This window comes from Spermophilus citellus (genome assembly GCF_964194105.1).
Source record: "Spermophilus citellus genome assembly, chromosome: 10".
Classification (NCBI taxonomy): Eukaryota; Metazoa; Chordata; class Mammalia; order Rodentia; family Sciuridae; genus Spermophilus; species Spermophilus citellus.
The window spans coordinates 94,157,337-94,181,948 of record NC_138197.1 but is presented as its reverse complement, the minus strand read 5'-3'; the positions used below and the strand labels follow the sequence as shown (position 1 = coordinate 94,181,948).

The following is a 24,612-nucleotide window of genomic DNA, read 5'->3' as shown; positions in this document are numbered from 1 at the left end:
AAGACTTAAGATCAACCTGAAAAAGTTGTTTATTTAGGAAGCAGAAAGAATGATAATCCTACAAGCATATTTTTCAGTAAGTTCTTTGAGACAATTATTTTTATAGTCTATCTATCATCCCATGGACTTGACTTATGTTTTACTTCTGCTACCTTATTCTCTTCATAAGGTAAGTAGGGTAAGTAGTCACATCCGTATTGCTAGACAAATGGTGGTTTCTCAGTTCTCCTTTACTTGCCCCATCAGCAACACTGGCTCCGTTGAAGTTTACTTCTTTTTGAAACACTTTTTTCTCTTCTCTACTTGACTTTCTGCTCACCATACTTGACTATTCCCCACCCCCCCCCCTCTGCTTTCCACTCCTCATTGTTTTCTGGTTCTTCTTCCTCTCCCCAGTCTTTAAATACGGCACTGCCTAGGACGTTTTCTGTATTTGCCTCTTAGTGATTTCATCCAGTATCATGCCCTTAAAAACATTCTGTATCCTGATGCATCTCTAATTTAAGATTTCAATTTAACAATTTTATTTTCCAATCTGGGTTCTTCTGCATAACCCAGTCCTCTTTAATTTTCCTCTGTGGAAACTCCATTCTTGAAATTATTTAGGCCTAAATCCTGGTGTTTCCTTTAACTCATCTCTTTCATTCAAATTCTATATCTAGTCTGTCAGCAGACATTTTTCAGTTCCACCATTAAAATAAATTTATTCCTTCTTTGGCCACCATCCTTGTTTCAACCATCACCTTCTATCTCCTGGATTATTTCATTTATTTGTTAACTGCTCTTATTGTATCTGCATTTACCTCTTGTAGGTTTATTCTCAACCCAGCAGCTAGAATGAAATTGTTAAATAAGACAGATCAAACCATCCAGTAATTAAACCATCCCCAATAATAATAAAATTACAATGCTTATATGTTAGTATAAGTAATTTTTAGGAGCTTAAAAAAACAGCATTTGGGGCTGGGGATGTGGCTCAAGCGGTAGCGTGCTCGCCTGGCATGCGTGGGGCACTGAGTTCGATCCTCAGCACCACATAAAAATAAAATAAAGATGTTGTGTCCACCAAAAACTAAAAATAAATATTTAAAAACTCTCTCTCTCTCTCTCTCTCTCTCTCTCTCTCTTAAAAAAACAGCATTTAATTTTTGCTAATGTATCTTTAGATTTGCTGTCCAGACTTGGCTTAGATGGATGGATTTTATTTATTCCTCTGACTAGTTATATATGAACAAAATAAATGATCACATCATTCTGAGCTTAGGTTGTAAGAAACCTCATATATTTCAATTTGCCCTCTTGTGCATCTACCATATATGAGAGCAGAACAATACTTGGATAGCCAACTAGTCTCAAGTAAAAGATTCCTCTATAAATGCAGAGGGGCTATTTAGCTTGGACCATTGTAGATTGGCAGATTTTGTAGATCATTGTAGATCATCCACACTTGCATGAATTAGTTCATTTAAGATCAGCAAAGCCATCCAACTATATATAATATATAACCAAAGGAGGTCAAGTGGCTAAGCTCAAAGTCAAGGGGAGAGGAAGTACATTTCATTTATAATAAAGCCATGGCAAGGATGTGAATCAGGAGTGCTGAAAAATTGGAGCCAGTAATATAGTGTTCAATCCCACCATTGATCTGCTTACTGTTAGAATTTGGAGTCCTGCTCCTCTCATCCGTCTACTCCAGCCTTCTGGCTTGCTCTCTGCTCTGGAACATATCAGGTTCTACTCCTGTTTCAGGTACTTTGCATATATTTTCCCCTCTGCTTAGAATGCATTTTCCCCATAAATTCATATTGCTGCTTGCTCACTTTACCTTTATTTAGAAGTCACCTTATTGAGACCTACCTTGGCTACCAAATAAGAAGTTATAACTCCCTTACTCAAAACTCTATAGCCTCTTACTACTTTGTTTTTCCTTCCATGGGAATTATCAATATGTAAGTTATCTTTTACTTTACTTATTCATCATGTTAATTGTCTGTGTGCTCCATAAAGCAGGTAAGTCTCTTTGGAAGTTTTGTTCATTTTTGCTGTATTTCTATTCCCTAGTGGAGTATCTGTACACTAAGTACTTGCTGAATGGGCAAATGAACGAATGAACTGGAAAAAAGGACTAATTAAGTCAGCAGAACTGAATTTAGTGTTTAGCTATGTGACTAAAATTACTTTTTGAGCCTTCATATTTTCCTTCTGTATGTCTTGATTTTAGCTTCTTCCAAAAGAACATTTAAGATTTCTATAACTCTAACATTCTTTATGTGTCTATTTAACGTAGAACTGATATCGTGACAGTGTGAGAACAGAATAGGTGCCATTTTTTGGTAAATTCCAGCCTTCTTCACCAGGAAAATTTTTTTTAAAAAGTATCTTTATATTCAGCTTAAAATTGTTTAGCTCATAATTTGGCACACAAATAGGGAGTACCTACAATAGGGTAGAAATTCTTAAAGCTTTTCCTGAATATTTAAGCAATAGAAGAAACTGAAAAAATTCGTAAATTCTTCTATCTCTGACTTGCTGTTTATCTTTGTATTTTTTGAAGACTCATGATACCTTTTTCAAAAAGGCTTATGTATTTATTCTTTTAAACAGTTCATCATCAATTTATTCTTACTTGGGGTTTTGTCAGGGAAATAGGAAAAAACCAGAGAGGGCAATAAGGTTGTTAAGGATTATATAAATTTATATTTTGATAAATCATGCTGGGTAAAGACAGAAGTAAGGATAGATTGCCTTTCTGCTATTAAAATACTACTACCAATAATGACAAACCAAAACTATTATATGACTCCCATATTCCTTACATTATTAAATGAAACTCCTTTCACATTGTAAGATTATGGTAGATTTTTCTACTTAATGATGTTAAAGCCAGTTAATCTCTTAGATCTTCCAGTATTTCTCAAATCCATTATACTGCATCTATTTTTAATGCCACCTTGCTATCTTTTTTCCTAGCCTATTGCAGTGTTACCTAATAGCCTGTCATGACTCTGTGTTTGTTCATATTTCATATTTGGCAGAACATATAATAAAATGGGAACAGGGAGGCATAAGCTCAGTGAGTGAGCACTTCACTAACACTAGATGATAGACACTCCTCTAAATAATATGTATTAACTAATTTATTTAATCTTCATAATAGTTATTTGAGAGAGGTACTATTATTATTATTATCATTATTATTATTATTGGTACTGAGGATTGAACTAGGTATTTAACCACTGAGCTACTTCTCCAGCCCTTTTTATTTTTTATTTTGAGACAGGTCTCACTAAGTTGCTTAGAATTTTGCTAAGTTGCTGGGGCTGGCTTTGAGCCTGTGATCCTGCTGCCTCAGCCTCTCTAACTACTGGGATAATAGGAGTGTGTCACCATGCTCAGCTCATTATTGTTTCTTTTATGAGTGAAGAAACTGTACCCTAGAGTCGAAAGACTAGATAAGGCCACACGCCTAATTTCTGGAAGAGGCAAAGGCTGAACCCAGGCATTCCAGCCCCAGAGTGTGTGTTCTTATCCCTGCCCTCTGTGAAGCTGCTCAGGTGTGCAGTGCTGCTCTACTCCTGCGGCCTTGTATTTGTTCTTGCTCTTCTCTTGATATCCTGACTCCCTTCCTCTGAACAGCTACTTCTACTAACCTTTTCAGAGATAGTGCGGGCATCTCTTCTTTGAGGGCTTTGGTGGAATCTTTCTTATATATTCTTTTCCAGGATTTAAGTCATCTTCTGTTTGCCCGTTGAATTTCTATTATAGTACTCATTGCTTTATTTACTTCTTATTGCATTTTTATTCTTATTATATTCTTTACCAGTGTTTTTCTCTATCTTATCAGAAACCAGTGTAGTATCTATTTGTTTAAAGAGTAGTAAAAGAAAGACATGAAGCACTTAGCATCCTTCAAAATTTCAATTTATTTTTAGACAATAATTATGGAATAAGAGATAGAAATATTCAATTTTTATGGCCAATATTTTTAATAATTAAATTTACTCATTTCTGGAAAAATGTTATTCTAATAGTGATTTAAATTTCATTTAGTGTTTGATCTTTTCCAGCTGCTTAAAAATATATGAATGCTAGAGTAATGCATTATCACCTTAATTATTAGACTTCATATTTTCCTGTGTAGGGCTGTCATCAGTGATCCAGAGCAAAATGTAACCACTGAGAAACAAGAAACTACTCATCCTCTTCGACTTAGGAAAAGAACACTACATGAAACAAAGTAAGATTTTAATTATATGAAATGAGGTTGCACCATGTTATCAATGAATTATTAAAATATATCTCTCTGGGTAACATAAAAGGCTTTATTTGTTTTTGCTTTTTTATTATATAAAGATAAGTAAAATTTTTGGAGTCCAGATCACAGTTCTGCCACTGTAAGATGTTGGAAACCATACCTTATTATAACCCTTTTGCCCTATAATTTTTAAATTATAATTTAGGGGAAAATTTACGTAACCTTTAGGAATAATATGTGAAAATACATAACAGAGTAGCTCAGACATCTGTATCTGTGCAATATATCCGGTCCAAATATCACTGATAAAATTAATATCAGTTCTAATTATTTTTTAATTTTACTTTGTGTGTTATAAAAACCCTTAGGTTGGTGTGTTAATCAGCTTTTCTGTTATAGTAACAAAGTAATAATGAACTTAATCAGGAAAAAAAAGCATATTTTGACTCATAGTTTCAGCTGATAGTGCTTGGCTCTGTGGCAGCACAGTACTTTACAGCAGGAGTGTGGCATAGGAGACTGTACAGGTTGTGGCAACTGAGAAACAGAAAGGTGGAGTCGGGTAGTGAAAAGGGCCAGGGTCCAGTAGGGTTCTTCAAGGACACACTCCTAATGACCTAACTTCCTCTATCTAGGATATCCCTCTTAAATATTCTACCACCTCACAATAGCACCATGAGCTGGGGACTGTACCTTTAGCATATGGTCTTCTATGGTACCTTTCAGATCCAAAGTATCACAACTGAAATGGACCAATATAGTTCACTGCACTTAAATTCCTTAGCAACTTCACTGACAGTTGTCTTGTAGACTCAGTTTTAATAGACAGAAAATCTGTCAGGATCTACAATAGCTGTTTTGTATTTCAGACTGCTATCTTTGTACTTTCCTATTACTTTTATCTTTTTTTCTCGTTTTAATTTTCTGGAAGCCTTTGCTTCCATATATTTAAATATTTCAAAGTATCATATATTATTCTCTTTGAACTTAAGTAAAAAATTGCAACAAATTTAGTATGTTGAAATAACAGATTTATTCTTTTACAGTTCTGGAAGTGAATAGTCTAAAATTAAGGTGTTGGCAGGATTGGATTAAGTTTCAGGGGGCAATCCATTTCCTTGTACTGTGCAGTTTTTCAAGGTTACCTTAATACCTTGACTTATGGCCCTGTCCTCCATCTTCAAAGCCATTAATGATTGGTCAGAGTTTTCTTATGCTACCTCACTTTGACACTCTTCTTTTGTGGACACATCTCTCTCTTTGCTTCCCTCTTATAAAGATTAGCATAATTACATTGAACATGCTTGGGTGAACCTGGTAAATTCCATATCTTAAGAGCCTCACAGGCCTTATCTTTTATTGGTGGTGGGGACTACTGGGGATTAAACTCAGGGGCACTTGACCACTGAGACACATCCCCAGCCCTATTTTATATTTATTTAGAGACAAGGTTTCACTGAGTTGCTTAGCACTTCACTTTTTGCTGAGGCTGGCTTTGAACTCGAGATCTCTTGTCTCAGCCTCCTGAGCTGCTGGGATTATAAGCAACCTTTTATTATGTAAAGTATTTGCATGTTCTAAGCATTAGGATATAAATATCCTTGGGGGCTATCTACCATACATCTAAACTTACCCTTTAAATTAAACTTTTATTGAAATAAAACACACTTTACAAAGTGCACAAATTTTAATTGTACAGCACAAGGATTATGCAAACCAAAATACTCATGTGCCAAATTCCTAGACCAGAAACAAAGCATGATCAGGACCCTATAAACCCTCTCATGCTGCTCTCCAGTTACTGTTCACTTTCTTTCTCATGCCAGGTGAACCTTTGTATCCTAACATCATAGATTAGAATTGCTTGGTTATGAGCTTTATATAAGTGAAAATACAAAATTTGAACTCTGTGTCTACCTTCTTTTATTTCCCCTAATATCAGTCATTGATTGATTATTCAGCATGACGTTTTGAGTATGTGTGTGTGTATGTGTGTGTGTGTGTGTGTGTGTGTATATGTATGTATGTATATATATATATATATATATTTTTTTTTTTACCTGCCTTCTTTTATTCAGCATTGTATTATCCATATTGCTATTAATAGTTTTCCCCATTGCTGTTATACAGTATTTTGTTATACAAATATGCCACTATTTATTCATAGATGTTGATAAATATTTGGCTATGAATAGTGCAGCCATGAACTTATTTGTGCATGCCTTTTAGTGAACATATGTACTCATTGATGCCGAATAAATACTTAGAATTACTGGACCATTTAGTATGCACATGTTAGCTTTAAAAGATACTTGTAAATAGTTTTTCAAGCTAATTGATGCAATTTACATTAGATGCAATTTACATTGTTGTTACAGTACATTTTTTGGGGTACTGGGGATCTAACCCCAGGGGTGCTTAACCACTGAGCCACATCCCTAGGCCTTATACATTTTTTTCCTTCCTTCCCTCCCTCCCTCCCTCCCTCCCTCCCTCCTTCCTTCCTTCCTTCCTTCCTTCCTTCCTTCCTTTCTCTCTCTCTCTCTCTCTCTGAGGGCCGTACAAAATTACTGAGGCTGGCTTTGAACTTGCGATCCTCCTGCCTAAGCCTCCTGCTGGGATTACAGGTGTACACTACCACACCCTGCTCTAGTTGTAGCAAATTTTTTCAGTGCTTGGTATTGTCCATCTTTTTCATTTTAGTTCTTCTTATATATGTGCACTGGTGATTTTAATTTGCATTTCATGGGAGGCTAATAAAGTTGAGTATTTTTTCATACATACATTGACCATCCTGATATTCTCATATGAATTTTAACCAATTTACCAATCTTTTCATATATATGTGTGTATATGTATACATGGATATATGTGTTTATATATGTGTGCTTATATGTACATATATATGTGTGTGTGTGTGTGTGTGTGTGTATATATATATATATAAATTTGTGTCTTTAAGAAATATATGCCTACCATAAAGTCACTTTCATTCTTATAATGTCACTGTGTCATATGTGACATTGGATAAATGGTTTCTAAGCCTTTTATTCTATCTCATCTATTGTTTCCCTGTACCTATCTTAATTGGTATTCTTTATATTAAAGTAAATACCTAAATCTTGCTTAAAGCTAATCCAGTTCCATGAAAAATCTTATAGGTGCAATGATTAGATTTATTGAATTTATATATTTCATCCTTTCTTTCCTTCTTTCAGGAGAAAAGAACTCTGCATAAATTTAGAAACAGGGATTGGTATGTGAGGGCAGCCTCTTCTCTCCCCTTTTTCTTGGGAACAGCTGTCTGCAGAAGCACACATTTTGCCTTAGACATTAAATTTTTACAGGATCCACCTTTAATGGAAATAAGCGGGTTAGTCTTTTTCATTGTAGAGTTAAGGACTTAGCTTATTATTGTTGCATACCTAAGACAAGGTTTCCAACAGCTTTATAAAATTCATATTTGGTGTTCTATATGCATGGTCTTCTTTCATTATTGTTTCAGAACTTGGATAGAGAAAAGTGTTTGTGCTTCTTCTTGGGCACCTAAAACCCAACATTGCACTTTGCTTTTAATAGTTTCAGTGTATTTACTTCTTTTATCTTTTGAAGGAGACTCTAGGCTCCTTGATGCTGTTACTACAACCTATTGCCATTAAAGAGAGTTCTGTTCACTGCTGAGAAGCCCTGTAATACAATGATTAAGAGCAATCTTTTTTTCTTGCTCTGCCATTTACTAATCATATGGCCTTGGGCAATTTACTTAACCTATTTCTGACTCTGTAAATTTGTTTTTTAAATGGGGACAATAGTACTTACCACACAGAGTTATTGCAAACATTAAATAAACTAATGCACATTAAAATGACTTCCCATTGACTGGTTTCTAGGAAGTCCTCAATAAAATAAACGGTGGCTGTTATTGCTGTTATTTTCTCAGCGCTTAGAATTGTTCCTGACATGTAGTGAGCATTCAATAGATACATTAACGACAGTGGATTAAACTGAATTGGGAGGACTAAGCTTGCCTGTCTCCTCTATGTGTTCACACATTCTCATTTGATCTGTAGGCTGTTGTTTTCTATCTCCTGCTTCCTTTTTTGTAGAGACCTAGAAGTATAGAGGAACAGCTTTTCATGATCTCACACACACAATTTATGTTATTGCTATTTCATTATACCTGTAGTTTTATTGAAAAAATATTAAATTATTTGGGAAGAGTACTAATGATACATCATTGAAATCTTCAAATCTCTTAAGAAAAAGGATATTAGTTATAGTGTGCCAAAGTGTGTGCATTTGAAATTTGTTTCATATTTTTAAACAGTTTTAGGGCTGGCATACTTTATGAGATCATTTAGTTCTATCTGAAGACTATAAGGATTAAGTAACCAATAGACTTAGTTCAAGACTTGAACTTCATCCAGCACTCTTTCCCACTGTGTTATTTTGGAAAGGAATACTTTCAGCTTCCCATAACTGAAAACCTGACTGATAATGGCTAAATGAGTCAAGATTTATTTTTCTTATATATTGACTTCTTGGAGGCAGTTTTTGGTTGGTTTCGACTACTGGCTCAGTGATGTTGTGACCTTGGACTGACTTTCCTAGATCTTACTGGCCCTTCTGACATGGATGCTTGATGGCTCTCGTGGCTCCTGGCACTAATACCCTTTCATGTTCACAAGCAGGATCTCTTTTCAGGCTACTGTCTCATCCAAAAAAAAAAAAAAAAGAAACTCTCCCTAGAAGCTCATCGGCAAAACTAGGTTTCTTAGTCACCCCTACATTGCAGAGGCTAAGTCTCACCCCAGACCCACGCGGGCAGTGGAATTTGGGTTTCCTCTGTGTGTAACAGGCTTGCTGCGAAATAAATCAAAGAGAAAATGGTGAATAAACTACAGGACACAGGAAGTAATTTTAGAAAGGATGGGGAGAAAACTCAGCTCTCCGATCTTAGGGATCAAGCTTCCACCCTGGAAAGAGAGCGAAAGAGCCCGTGCATGCTTTACTTATATGGGGGAAGCATCAAAGGTTTTCCATGGAATATTCTTGGCCAAATAAGATAGGAGGTGTTCTGTCCAGTTTCCAGTAGATTACACCCCACTCTGGACCTATGAGAGTGGTCTCAGTAGCCAAACAAAGACAGAGGTCACGTGCCTTGTGCAATCCATTGAGTGGGAGGAGCCACAAAATAGTTTGCAAGGCCAAACCTAAGTCTCCCTGGCTCAAGGCTGAGTGAAGACGCGCACATCAGCTCAAATAATTCACAGGTGGCCTCCACAGCTAAGCAAGCAAATTCTCTGGTCCAAGGGAAGCGGAGGAGAGGAAAGTTAGAAATTTTCAGGTGGTCCAGTGCCAGTCAAAAATGTGTCCTCTCTATTCAGTATTCACTTCTATAGCACTTTGATACCATGGATTCTAATATAAAAGTCATTTGTGTGTTACATACTACATTGGTGATTTCTTCTGTGCTGGTACATTAGCCATCTGAAAGAATTTCCTATCTTTATCTAATATATGATGCTCCAAACCATTACCATAATCTTTCTGTATATTTATCATGTATTTTAAATATAGTACTTTAAAAAATTATTGACAAAATATATTTTTTAACAGGATAAGAACCCACTCTACATTAACTGAAAATGTGCTTTCTCATAAAGTACAATTTGATGGTAGGATCATATCGAGGTAATTGTGATTATATTAACTTTTTAATTCTATGATTATAAAGGTATATTCTCTTTTCACCTAGAAACAATAATGAGATTATACAAATTTGTACTATTTAAGTGAAAAACCATGAATTTAGAAAATACATTTTTTAGGTTATAGCTATTAATCTGCTATAGAAAATATAGGAAATATGAAGTTCTAAGAAAAATATCTTAATTAAAAGTTATTTAAAAAGTAATTTAAGGGCTGGGGTTTGGTGCAGTGGTAGAGCACTTGCCTAGCATGAATGAGGCACTGGGTTTGATTCTCAGCACTGCATATAAATAAATAAAATAAAGGTCTATTGATGACTAAAAAGTAATTTAAAATATCATTTAAAAAGAAACTTAGAAGTGAATTTATAATACATATATTATTACCAGATGGTTCTATATTACTTGTCTTAATGTAGAACCTTCTAGTAATAGAAGGTTTATGTAATTTTAATGGCTTTAGTTAACAGTAGGTTATTGACGGAGCAAATGACAAAGAAGATGATTTTTTGGATCTGTAATCTCAGTCTTATAAAATTCCATTAATACATAATTCTGCTTGATTTTTTGTGTATATTTCTGGCAAAATGTGCATTTTAAAATTATAATACTTTTCAGTGATTTTAAGCCTGTCCATGAAAATAAAAGATAATAAATGCATGTCTTTGAGTGTCATCTTGCAAATTCAGCTTTTTATAAGATGTTTTACTTTGTTAAACATCTGTGTTGAATTAGCAATCTACAGCATGACATATCCATACTCATATCTGCATAAGGAAAGTATTTTTTTCTTCAGTCACATTTAACTTGCAAGCTGTGGGGTGGAAACCTATAGCTTCCCATAACCTTCCCTTATTGCCCAAAACTCAGTTTTATATTATCCCCTCTTGAGATGCACAGTTTTAGTTTATAATTAATTTAAAAATCATTCTGTTTGAAAACCTTGCTGTCATTCTCTTCCAGAAATGGACATGAAGCCTGCCGAGAACTGATTGGGTTCTTTTTCACTCATGACCAGTCTCTCACAATGTATGAGTATCGGCAATTTGGGAAAAACAGGTATGTCATCAAACATTGTTAGAATTCTCAAGACAATTATTTCTGGGAGAAACTGCATAACTTTACTTCTTTTTTTTTTCATCTAACTTCTAGAACAAATGTGCTTCCTTTTATTCAAAAAAAAATTTATAGTCATCAGAGTGGACGAAGAAAAGGAAAACCATACCAACTTGGTGATTTTTATATTGTAAGTTACCAGTATTGTGTGCAAGTGTTTAATACCAGATGTTGGATTATGTGGAGTCCCTCTGGGAGCAGAGGAGCAGAGCTTCTAGTCTTGAGGTTTTTCTCCTTTCCTTTTTATTGAGCAGGGACATTTGCGTGAATGGATTGATGTTTCCTCAGAGGGTTCTGCTTCTCAGGCCCAAATCTCAGTGGCCTGAATCTAAGCATAGCATTTATTTACCATAATCCCAACCATTCTACAATGTAGTTTTATTCAGGAGAGCTTGTCTTTTAGTACTTTTAAAATCTATACAGGGTTATATCCTTGGATAAGTGGCACCTCAATAATATAAGCAGTAATGCTTCAGCTAGAGCCGTGTTCTCTGGTGGTGCATGGTTTCCTCTGTAGAGGTGCACTGGCCTCTGGACCTGTCATATCATTGGTAACCTGTTCTTCTTTTGAGTTTCACTTCTTGAAAACCTTCTGGCACCGGTGAAATGGAAGGGTTTCTTTCTTTTGGATCACAGATGCTATAGTTTATGTAGTACTTTGAAATGTTATTTATTATTTATTGAAGTGTTGGGGATTGAACCTAGAACCTTGCCTAATATCAAATTCACACATTATATAATGAATAAAATAAAGCGCTGTCCATAGTAATCATTCATGTGATAAATATATATGCTTATGCTAAACACTGGATATAGACCAGTGAATAACTTAGATCTGTTCCCTGCTTTTGTGTCACTTATTATCTAATGAGAAACAAAGTCAGAAGGAGGGATAATATGGGGCCAGAGAGGAGGACTGATGACCCAGGTTTTGAGGCCAAAGAATATTTCCTGGAGAAAGTGTCCTCTAACCTTAACTAGGAGTTACTTCAGCTGGGATGGGAACATACCCATATGGAAAGGCTTCTAGGTAAAGAAAGGAGACAGCTCAACCAAAGGACAAAAGCAAGAAAGAACATGGATTATTTGGAAAACTAAAAGTAGTTTAGTCTGGTTGGAATAGAGTTCAAGGTGGGGGTTGTCAAGGGAAAAGTCGAGTTTGTTGAAAGTAGTCTTATGTAAAAGAATTATGTGAAATGCATCAGGGAGTCATTCAAAGAAAAGAAGTGGGAAGAATGGGGGAAAGTGATGTTGTCATGTTTATAATTTAGAGAAATCTCTCTGATTACAGTGTGTGGAATGGGTTGAAGACTGTGTACATGAGGACTGAATTGGATTGAATTCTATAATCTAGGAGAGAAGTTGTGGCAACCTGAATTAAGCAAAAGGTTGTATCCACAAAGCTACTTAGAAAAATAAAAACGTATTCAGGAGGTAAAGGTGTTTAATGCCCTGCCTGCTCTGAATTGCCATCTCCAAAAATTTGTTGTAGTTTATGATTTATTCTCACCACCCCCATTCCACAATACTTTAACCCAGGTGTGGAAATCTGCTACCTTTTATGATTTCCATGAGAGAAAGGAAGGAGGGAGAGAGGGAAGGAAGGAGAGAAAAAGAAAAAGAAAGTCAGGCATACATGTATAAACCACATTTATGATTCCTTGTCTGTATGGCAAACATTTCAAAGAAGACATTTAGGGAGGTTTATATTGTAACAATATAAACAATTTAGAATTATTACTGGAAATTTCTATTCCTAAAATTATCCCTTGGGTACTTTTCTGTAGTAAAGTCCTTCCTCTCCATTTTCTGTCTCTTCCGCCTCTTCCCACTCCCCTAATTTTCTATTTATTTATCTAGAAATATTCAGCCCTATTATTTTTTTATTAGGGTTGGGGAGTATATTTTCTTCTTCTTTCCAGATATTTCTATAGAACATATCTTTTCATTTTTATATGTCCCATCAGATCTTTTTTCCTAAAGCACTTCTTAAAAGAAATTTGAGTGCCAATTAAGATAATACTCATAAGAAAGTGCACATGTACTCATAGAAACATCTTTGTAAAAGTGCATTCATGTATATATTCACTCATACATGTGTAAATATAGCATTATAACAGTGACAGACTGCAGAGACCCTTATGCATGCATGTATAATCACACATACATACACTCACATATATAATTCTGCTACACATATCACATAGTCTCTTCAGTTGCTTAATGTGATATTATTTGTAGGAGACTCTGCAACTTCTCACCTTAATATTATCTTCCTTCAATTACAAATCCAGTCTAAACTGCTGTATCTTATTAGACATCCTTCCTGGATTATTATGACCCAAGTCACTATAATATTTCATTTCATCTCTCATAATTCTGCCTCCCACGTCTGCATTGCAGGCTCTTTGGATCTTCCTAAAGGAAGATACATCCTCTTTTCTCATCTATTGGATTTTATTTTCTGCTCCCAGAATATCACTCATTTTTAAGTTTTTCTTAACTTTTGAGTGTTGTTCTATCATGAAGACCCAGAAGGCTAAAGGGTAAAAGGGGTAAAATCTGACCATGTTATCTACAATAGCCCTTCTATTCTTCTTCATTATTTGTTCAGCTTACTTTTTTCTCAGAGTTTCTGTTATCTGACATTATATTATGTATATATATATATATGTTAATCTATTAATGTTCTCTGTCATGAGACTATAACTCTTTGAAAGTAATCACTTATCTATCTAGGCTACTACAATGCATCTAGTGTCCTGACAAGTGACAGATTTTTAAGAAGCACTTGCATAAATATTTTTGAATGAATGGACTTATGTTTAAATTTTAAAATCTTTAAATTCAATTAATGCTTGAACCATTCTTATTCTTAAAGGAATACACACACAAAACATACTTGGTGCTGAGTATCAAACCCAGGGCCTCACATATGCCAGACAGGTCCTCTATCACTAAGCTATACCTTCAATGCCTGAGGAATAACTTTAATATTTTAACTTTTGTGCTAAGAGCACTAAAACAAAGAAGAGATCATGGATATCTAAATTCTTAGTCAGTGAAGACTGCATGAAGGAATGTACAAATGTGAAAGGGCCGTGTTGGGCGTAAGCTTATTTCTAGCATGCTGACAGTTCTGGAAGTGCAGCATATTGTTAATGAGTTTCCTAAAAGTTCTCACCAGATTTCACTGAGGCTGAATAAATGTATAACTTTACATTTGAAATATAAGTAAAATTTGCCAAGTTTTATAGTCAAACATGTTTAAATCTTTAGTAAAAGAATTATTATTAGATCTTTAAATTTTCCATCTTGCCTTTGAAAAATAAACAAAATCTCATTTTTTTTTCTGGAAAATGAAAAATGTCATGCTTACCTTTCTTAGATAATATCCACATCTATGGAACTTTAGGTTCATGGCCTTAAAAGAGTAAGTAAAGTCTTGTGTTTTGGGAGATGGAAGTCTAATTTTAGTTCCTGGAATAAGTAACCAAGAAAATTGTGAAATTTTCACTCTAATTATTTTCCCACAATCTATTAAGTTCTCATTTTGATGAGTTATTGTGCTCATTTCTCTGGAAATGTGAAAATGGACTTAAAGTAATTTTTGTCGTAGAAAAACTTGATAGAGATAATCTAACCTTTCATTTCATTTTAAATTTGTTTGATATTTAATTATAGACATAAGGCTACCTGTGATTGGGGAGAAAGCTTTGTACATTTTAAAATTGTATATTGATTACTTTTCAGCTGTTCAGTGGTATTAATATATGTTCATGAATATAAACAAAATGATAAAATAACTTATCATTTCTGTTTGGCACATTGTAAGTTAGTAGTAGGCCTCAAAACTTTGGGACCAGATTCTCCACTCCAATGGTTCTGCTTTGATTTATCTACTTAACTTTGGATGTTAATTGACATCTTCTGGGCTGCTGCTGCTTTTTTCCTTTTTTTTTTTGCCATAAAAAGTGAAAATATTTGGGCAGTTACTGAAGTAAACATGAAGCTACCTAAAGGTGACAAAGAAGCTCTGCTTGCCCCTAAATTCACCCAACTCATTAGCTTGGCAGATCTGGAACCCATCTGCAGCCTTATCTGAGAATCTCCATATCACTGCTTCCTACTTTCTTAGTTGAAAAATATTTTAAGGATTACTTTCATGACTGGTGTTGGGGAAATAGCATTTGAAACCTAGAAAGTCTCCCATAAAAGTACTAAGGAAAATACTTTTATTATTGGAAAAGTATTAAGCCAGAATGTAATGCACATCATAGGCAATTTGGTAATAGAGTAGTGCAAAGACAGAAATCTCACCCTTTTATGTAGCCAAAAAGACATAACCCATTGCATACAAGGAACTTGCCTTCCAGAAAGAGGACTTGACAGCACCATTTGTCACACATATTTCATCCTAGAGTCACCTTGTAATTAGGATGACTGTCTGTATTAGCTAATTGACTTTATCCAGAGAAAACAGACTTTTCATCTTTGTGACAAGAGGTAGTTTTGCACTTAGAGCAAGGTGCCTAAGGAAATCATTCTCCTGTCTTCTCACAGAAAGTGGGAGATAAGAGTGCTGTTGTCCTTGATGTTTACATTTCAAAAAGTGGTTCCCAGGTTTTACAGAAAGATTTTCCTAGGACAGAGAACTGGCAGTAGGCCTGTCTAATTTTCAAAAAATATATATATACATCTCAAAGAAAGGAGGAAATATTTCCATTGCAATTAAAAATGTTCTAAAATAACTGTTCTAAGAAAAAAGAAAGGAGAAAATTTCTTCCCTTATATTCAATAGGAAGGATTATTTTAAATTTGTGTTTGTCTTTATATTGGACATATGTATATATGAACAGAAATTTTAAATAATAATTTTCTTAAGTGGCTTAAGAATTTTGTTAGTGAATCTTGATGCTCTAATTAGGTAAAGATTAGATTTTATATTTATGAGATATCTGTCATTAAAAGACCAGGTGATAGAGAGATACATCAGTTAGAGTTTATCAATTCATATTATATCTTTCTGTGGACCAATAGATCTATTTCTCTATTTAGGGATGTCATAATTTTGACAAATGGAACTAATTTTTCCCTTTTTTTTTTTTTTTTGGTGTGGTGTTGAGGATTGAAACCAGGGCCTTATGCATTGTAAGGCAAGCACTCTACCAACTGAGCTATATTCCTAGCCCTTCCCTGTGATTCTTATTAAAAATTCTAGGTTTTTTACATTAGTGACTTTTTTTTTGTTTCCATGGACTGTTAGAAAGAAAATTGTGCTAATTAATTGGGGATATTTGTTTGTTTTTTTCTATCATATTAGCTGACACCTGTGTAGTTTCTAAATATTCTACAAATATACATTACCATTATTAAAATATACCATGTCACATATGATCAAATCAAATATTTTAAATTTGCATTAGTTGGATTTTATATCTTGTACACTTTCTAGCTTTAAATATTTTACCTCTTCATTTCTTCAGGGTGCAACCTTGACATTTTTGACCTCTGATCACCCAAGCCTTCCAGAAAGCATGAAAGAAAACTCAATACTTAGACTTCGAATCACCAATATTGATCAAATAGCTTTGGATTCTCTGAAGTAAGTCAAATAGACATTTGCTATTTTGAAAGTAAGTCAAAACACATTTTTTTTATTATTTTAAAATAAGATTCTATCACAACACATTTAGAATTTAGTTTTTTTTTAAACATAGCTATATAACATATCTATCTGTGTTATCTGGCTCTCAAGTACATTCTATATGTGGGGACAGTTATCATCAATGATAAATTTAAAATATCCCATTTTATGTTAAAGGTAACTTATCAATTTGCCTTTCCCCTAACACTTTCATTTTACCAAATACTACCAAAGTATTAAGTTTTAAAATATAGAATGTCAGTATATCATAATAGTTTTTCTCACATTGTTAGTGTGGTGCTTTTTTTTTTAGCATAAAACATATCTCAGGTTCCCTATTCTTATAGTTTTCATTGATCAATTATATGCATGGTAAAAAAATAGTGCTGTGAATCAAAAACTGATTTTAAATGATTTTGAGTTTTTTAAATTATAGGAGTACACACACATTATATATTCAAACACAGACATAGTGTTTTCTTGTTACTAAATATGAATCAAAATGACAATAATTTATGTGTAGTGTACATTCACGAAGGGCCATATCCCACAAATTGCCAGTAAGGAAATCCTCATTATTTGTTTCCTGTATTTCTAAAATTGAATTTATTTTGAGGGCCTTCTTTAAAACAGCAAGCAGTTTTAACAGTTTAAGTTAGAACTTTTGAGTTTAATAGTTTTAATTAAGTCTTTAAAGAACATTTAGCTAACCATAAAGATGAATATATTCACAGGTAGCTCTTGGAAGGTTTTAAAGATTTTATCTCAACTTTCCTAGGCATTAAAGCAGAAGGAAAATTGGGAATTGGTTGAACTCTATACTCTTGCAACTTTTTTGAGGGTTTCTTTGGGTCTGGAGCAGCAAAGAACTTAGAGTTTCTGTCCTTGAGATTGTGAAATCCAGTATATTTTTATCATTGTGAACATGTCAATTGCAGAACTACTTCAGTGGAATATGAAAATGATATAAACAATCAAGAAGCCAATGATAGGCTGGTCTTCAAGACCATTCAAGGTATGCATTTGCACTCTATCTCAAATACTAGTTTTAATTTTCATCCATATTTGCTGCAATCAGTCAAAAGCATTATTTTTGAGATATTTGTTAATTTTATAGCACCTGGTGTATGTTTCCTATTTGATTTTTTAAAGCTTACATATTTATTTATTAAAATATTTTTAGTATTTCTTCTGCACTAATGGTCCTGAGTAAATGTGGATCACAAACTTAATAGCTTTAGAAAGTGTGAGATAATATGAGTTTTATTCATAAACTAAATAAAATATAAAATTTATTTCAATAATACTTGTCTTATGCATTAAATGATGTCTAAAAAGATTTTTGGTAGTCTAGTGTAAAAGAAAAATTGTTGGACTAGATGGCTTCAGTTCATGTTTAGACTCTGCCACTTAATAGACACATGACTTTGTGTAAATCCCTTGCACCTCTTTCTTCATCTCTAAAATGAGGATAATAATGCCTGTCTTTTAACTTTTCAGGCTTGTTGTAGGTAATGAATGAAACACACACACACACATACACACACACACACTTTGGAAACTAAAACATTTTACAGATTTTGTTTTAGGAGTCCCGTCTTACAACTGTTGCAGCATACTAGATTGTAATAGACAATTCCTTTGTTGGATCTCGTAGTCTGGAGAGGAGAAAAGCATTAAACAAGTAATCACAGAAATCAAAAATACTTTATGATTTTTGATGAATGCTAAGATATTACTTAAAGATAACAGATTCACAGTAAGAAGGCTAGAAACATATTTGATGGCTGTCTGAGATTAATATTTGAAATCAAACATTCTTGATGCTATTGTTAGTAGTTTTTTTCTATTTTTACAGTTTTTACCACTATTGGATCTAATGACATTTGTTCTTTCCTCCAATGAGTTAAATAAAATAACTGATTTAGTAAAGTTACCAATATTTTGCTAACTAAATCTGTTCCTAACTGTATTAAGTAAAATAATTGATCTATAAGAAGACTCTAGGAACCTGAGCATATAACCTATGAATTTCCAAAAAGAAGGGTTACTTTACATATACAATTATAGGACAGCACTCAACAACCTCAATGCTGTTTAACATCTGAGTTTCAATTTGATGACTCAAACTGTTTATAAATTTTGAACTTTTTTTTTTTAACTTGAAACATTTAGGCTATTTTCTTGCTAATAGAAGGAAACGTGATTTTAAAATATAACACTTTAAATTTTCACCACACAGTGGCGCTGTAGTTCTGGTATATTTATATGTGGTTGCACATATAATCCTCTTTATTAAAAACATTCTGTTTTCCAGAGGGTTTTGTTAGTCATACTCTTGATTTGGTTCAATATTAACACTATTCCCATTACATAAAATTTTATTTTCTTACAAGAGAAACAACTGCAGTTTGATACCTTTGTGCACAGTAACAATTGGTTTCCATCTCATTTATTATTAAACAGATGTGCTAAAAGAAAAACTACGTAAAAGAGGTGTTCGTATTTTTACTGGATTGGGAAAACACTTTCAACAATTGGACAAGGAAGGAAATGGGCTTTTAGATAAGGCAGATTTGAAGCAAGCTCTGAAAGTTTTTCATTTAGAAGTGTCGGAAGAGGTATGTACCAAGGAAAGTTTTCTCTCTGCACGGGAGTATTCTTGGGTGGCATTATTCACTTTTCTTCTAAAATTTTAGTAGCTCAAGTAGACTTCTTCTTCTTGCCCTATTGTCTGTGTAAAGCCACTAGGCAGCAAGTCCTATTGATTTTTGAAAGTTTAATGTTCATTTCTCCATAATACACTTGTTAAGAACTTAGTACCCAGGCATTGTGCTAAGCTCTGAGGAGATATACTGTTTACTCTCATCATCTTCATAATTGAGGAAAATGATTGTGAAATTATATATGTGTTAAGTAGACAGTATTTTGGTACACAGGGGATGGTAGCTAATATTATGCGAGGTTATTGGGAAGGAAAAGGAAGATCATGGGAAGATTTCTGGGAGAGGATACATCCAGGCTGAGTTTTGAAGGATGAGGAAGAATTAACTAGGAACTAAGGGAAGAGGAGGAGAGTGGATCAGACAGAAGATATTTCATGAAAAGGAGAGCACATATGAAGGCGTGGAGGGGGAAGGAATAGCCCATTCCCCAAAGTGTACACATGGTCATCTTCTTCTAGGTCTTTAAATGCTACATCGTCTTCCTATTTAGGCCAGAGCTTTCTCTATATACAGCCTTGCTCTGACACTTCTGTCTAAAAGAACACCACCTTCTGATCTCTGAGCCTTTCTGTGTCAACTTCCCATTTTTATTTTTTCATGTCAAATTGTAAATATTGTCTGGCTCTTCCTGCAAGTAGAACTTAGGTCCCATCAGGGTAGGGACCAGGGTACTTCTGGTCCCATTATTTTTCTAGCACCTTGAACAGGACCTGGCATACAGCTAGTGCTAAATAAACAGTGCATTAGTTTCAACAGATGCATGTGTGGAAACAAGGAAAACAGAAGAAGAGTGAGAAATGAGTCTGGTACACGAAAGTCTTTAATGCTAATTTCTATTATATTCTAATAGCATATAAATTTGACTCACATCAAGACTTCAGCTAAAGGGTTCTTTCGCATTGCTCTCTTTTGCTCCAAATGGTCTTGTTAAAGGTGTAGCCTATTTTGTGGAAGAAACCCTGGAAATTGTATTTGTAAGATTCAGGTTCAAGTTTTAGTGCTATGGCTTTAATTGTGTGTTCTTGGACAAGGCTTTTAACTTTTCTGGTTGACAAGCTCTGTGTGACCAATTGATTGCCCTAATAAGATTGCATGGAATGGGGCTGGGGATGTGGCTCAGGCGGTAGCGCGCTCGCCTGGCATGCGTGCGGCCCGGGTTCGATCCTCAGCACCACATACCAACAAAGATGTTGTGTCCGCCGAGAACTAAGAAATAAATATTAAAAATTCTCTCTCTCTCTCTCTCTCTCTCTCTCTCTCTCCTCTCTCTCACTCTCTCTTTAAAAAAAAAAAAAAAAAAAAAAAAGATTGCATGGAAGTTCAAATGAAAAAAATTGCATGGGAATATGCCTTGTCAACTACAAAATCCTGTGCCCAAATGATATTGCTTATCACCTTTGTAACATACCTGCTCTTTGTTGTTTTTTTAAATGATGTTTAAGCTTGTGGCCCACCTAGTGGTACATATCCGGGATCATTCACCCTCACTTATTTCTTTTGTAGATTAAAAATAAAGCAGCAATAAGAAATTAGAAAGTCTTGATGTTTGTTTTTGATAATAACACAAGTAATCAATAAATGATAGAGAGCTTGACCCCAGATAATTTGGCACCATCTAGTGATTTTCTTGTATTACTGCAGTTCCTCCCCTTTTGATTGATTGTTAAATGTTTGATTATATTTATGAGTAAAACTAAAGAGGATAACATATAAGAATGTAAGTCTTCCCCTACTTCATGTATTTTAAATAATATTCCTGTTATGTTTCCTGTCACATCACTGGAACCTGCTCATGGAATGATAAGCATGTGCAAGAGGCTTGAGAATAAGACATAAGAATCATCCCCACCCCCCAGGCCTAATTGTGGAACTAGAAAGTGTTTGTGGAAGACATTGTCATTCTGCCTGATTTGAAATAAACAAACAAAAAAATTGTCTGTACCATAAAGAGCCTAATTTATATAGAAATATTATCAATGAATTTACTCCAGCTTTTTTCAAATGAGTAACTTTCCCTTCTGTACCATATCTAGAGGGCATAAATTTGTTGCCACTTATGTAAAATTACTCAATTCTTGAAAATAACTTCTTTTAAGCTTTAAGAGATATCCTTTAATTCTAGTATTCTATTGAGTTGACTGAGCAAATCTGTCTTCTTCTGTTCATATTACTCATGATTTTAAACTTCAAACTCATTTTCAATTTGATTGCACACCAACACATAAAATCTCTGTAATGTATGGGGCATTAGGATAGACAAAAGTATGGATGGGCTGTTGAGAATTGAGGGGAAGAAGGGCAGTTGGAGATATAGTTTTTCTAATTAAAGTTTTGTTTGGAAAAAAAATAGGAGGAAGTGGAAGAGAATATTTTTTGAGTATTTATTTGCTAGGTACTTCACTAGGTGTTTTATTTAGTCTTGTTTAAAGCTAACAAGTTGATTAAAACATTGATAGTATACTTATCTGAGTTTAAGAAAATTCATGCTGCAATTTTTTTGTTATCAAGAATGCTGTGAAAAGAGCCATTCTCTTAAATAGTGCATTTGCCAAAGAAGTAACTGGTAATGGTAATGTACAAACCAACCTAAGGGATTTGTTTACTCAAATCACACCTTTCAGTGTGAATTATGCAATAACATTAGACTCATCACATCTTTACTTTGAAAGAAGAAGACCAGCGGGAATATAATTAGTGATTGGATGCTGTTGGAGGTGTTTAAGAATCTAAAGTGACTTTCAATTGTCACAGATATAGCATATTATAAAAATAATAAAATGTTCAAACCCAGTACATGGTAGCTCACTCTATCTAACCATGAATTGAATTTTAAGGGATTTTTTTTTTTTTTTTTTACCAGAACATAGGCTTAGTTGCAGGGGTCAGGGACTATATAGAGAAAAAGGGGAGATGTTGGTAAATGGTACAAAATTTCAGTAAGGCAGGAGGTTCTAGTGATCTATTGCACAGTATGGTAACTGTAGTTAATAATGGTGTATTGTATATTTCAAAATATCCAAAGATGGGATTTTAAACATTTTTCACCATGGAGAAATGATAAATATGTGAGGTGATAGGTATGTTAATATCTTCATTTGATGATAGCCTGATTTGATTGTTCTACACTGAATATTATTGTAGAAACCATATTGTATTACACAAATATACACAATTATTTGTCAATCAAAAATAAAATAACTCAAACACGATATACTTGTGAGTTATTGCCCCCTAAATTGTTCTTAATTTTATAGAACTATTCACTTCAGGTTTCCTTTAAATGATTTTCATAATGGCTTGTTTGGATTTATATGTAACTTTTTGAATGTTCTTATTAAGTTATCTACCTTTTCTAGGGCTGTAGGAGATGTAACAAAATATGACTATGACTATTTTTTTATGACTATGTCTAACTTAGAGGTGTAACAATGAACCCTGTGAATATTTCTAGGATTTTGAGTCTTTGTGGCTGATTCTGCGTGGCAGTGGTGATGGCGAGGGCAAGGACAAGGACAAGGACAAGGTGGATTATGGAGAATTCAAACGTGCCATTATTGGTGAAATGAATGAATACAGGAAATCATTTGTTCGAAAGGTAACTGCTAAGTGATCTTTTAAATTATTACTTTTAATATATAGTTAGGTTCATTATTTACAAACTTCAACAAATTGCCATTTAAAATGTGTCACATCATTGTATCTATAAAACATTGTTGGGTTTAGTAAAACAAAAATAAAACACAAATGTATATAGATTTACCCAGAATAAAGTAAAAATAGCTTCAGCATAAGTTTCAGAAAAAATAGTATAAGAGGGAAGGAATTTGAAATCAAATTTTGTTTATAAATTACTAACTCTATAAATTGCTGCTTCCATAAGTTGATAGCTATTTGACTTTATGTGTTATGAGATATCACTGAGCCTGGGTTTCCTGTCCCATGGAGTTAATACAGGATTGAATGAGATAAAAATATGAAATTCTCAGCATTGTGACTGTCCCATTGTCAATGCTCAATGCATGTTATTTTATGATGATAACTAAAAATGTTTCTCTGGCCTTTGTAATATGCATGCTGAATGATAAAATGAGGATTATAATGATCATACTAAATTAGAATTAATTAATTAATTAAAATAGGAGCCCCGTGTTTATAGAGTATAACTTTGAGCAATATAATTTTCTTTTTCTTTTGTATTTGGGCCCCCAAAATATATATGTTTTAAAGTTAGCATTGAAACAAAGCTTTTCTGTATAAAGTGAGATATATGATTATTTCAGGTATAAATCTCAAATAGAAATTAAACCCCGCCTTTACTGATTCAAGAGACACAATAAAAATGTTAACTAAAACAAATTCACCACATAATATTTATAAATTGCTTCTTATTTGTACTCTACATGTCTTGGGGATAGGTTTGAGTGTCAGGAGTAGAGACTGGTGATTCTCCTGTTCGTATATGTTGGTATTGGGAATAGAGGGAAAAATAGGAGTTATGGAGTATTTGATTTGTTTGCAAGGGCTGTCATTATCAAAATACACAGACTATATTACTGGAACAACAGAATTTATTTTCTTATGGCTTGGAGGCTGGAAGTCCAAGAAGAAGGGGTCAGCAGGCTTTGTTTCTTCTGAGTTCTATTCCTGGCTTGCAGCTGCTGCACTTTTGTGTTCTCACATTGTTGTCTATTCTGTTTGTGTCCCCCTGCTTTCTTAATAGGAAAACTAGTCCTAATGGATTAGGGCCTACCCTAATGATTCTGTTTTAGCTCAGTTGCATCCTTAAAGGCCCTGTCTCCAAATACAGTCACATTCTGAGGCACTGGGGGTTAGGGTTCAACATAAGAATTTGGGGAGGTGTGATTTAATTTTCAACAGGTACCAGATTTCTGTGAACTCATGAACTCAAGAGTGTGAATAAATAAAACAGATTCTAGTTTTGACTCTTCTGCCAATATGGTATGTTGCTTTGGGAAGCTTGTGTGTTTTTATGCACCTCATCATATTCCCAGTGGAGTTTTTATATATATATATATATATATATTTTATGATAACGAGAGTCATATTGAACTAGAAGAACAGTAAAATAACTAACATTTCAAAAGGTAGTGTTAAATTTCAAGAAATAGGTTAATAACACTCATTTAAAGTTTTTTC

General features: G+C 34.0%; 1 protein-coding gene across 1 annotated transcript in view; it reads left to right on the top strand.

The window, feature by feature from the left end:
- Positions 1-24,612, top strand: part of CAPS2 (calcyphosine 2) — a gene marked incomplete at its 3' end in the record, with an annotated part of 44,565 nt that overhangs the window by 15,838 nt on the left and 4,115 nt on the right. Inside the window, 8 exon segments of the mRNA XM_081311274.1 lie at positions 4,142-4,237; positions 9,875-9,949; positions 10,930-11,025; positions 11,119-11,212; positions 16,569-16,687; positions 17,668-17,744; positions 19,196-19,350; positions 22,907-23,050. Coding sequence (XP_081167400.1) covers positions 4,142-4,237; positions 9,875-9,949; positions 10,930-11,025; positions 11,119-11,212; positions 16,569-16,687; positions 17,668-17,744; positions 19,196-19,350; positions 22,907-23,050 — 856 coding nt within the window.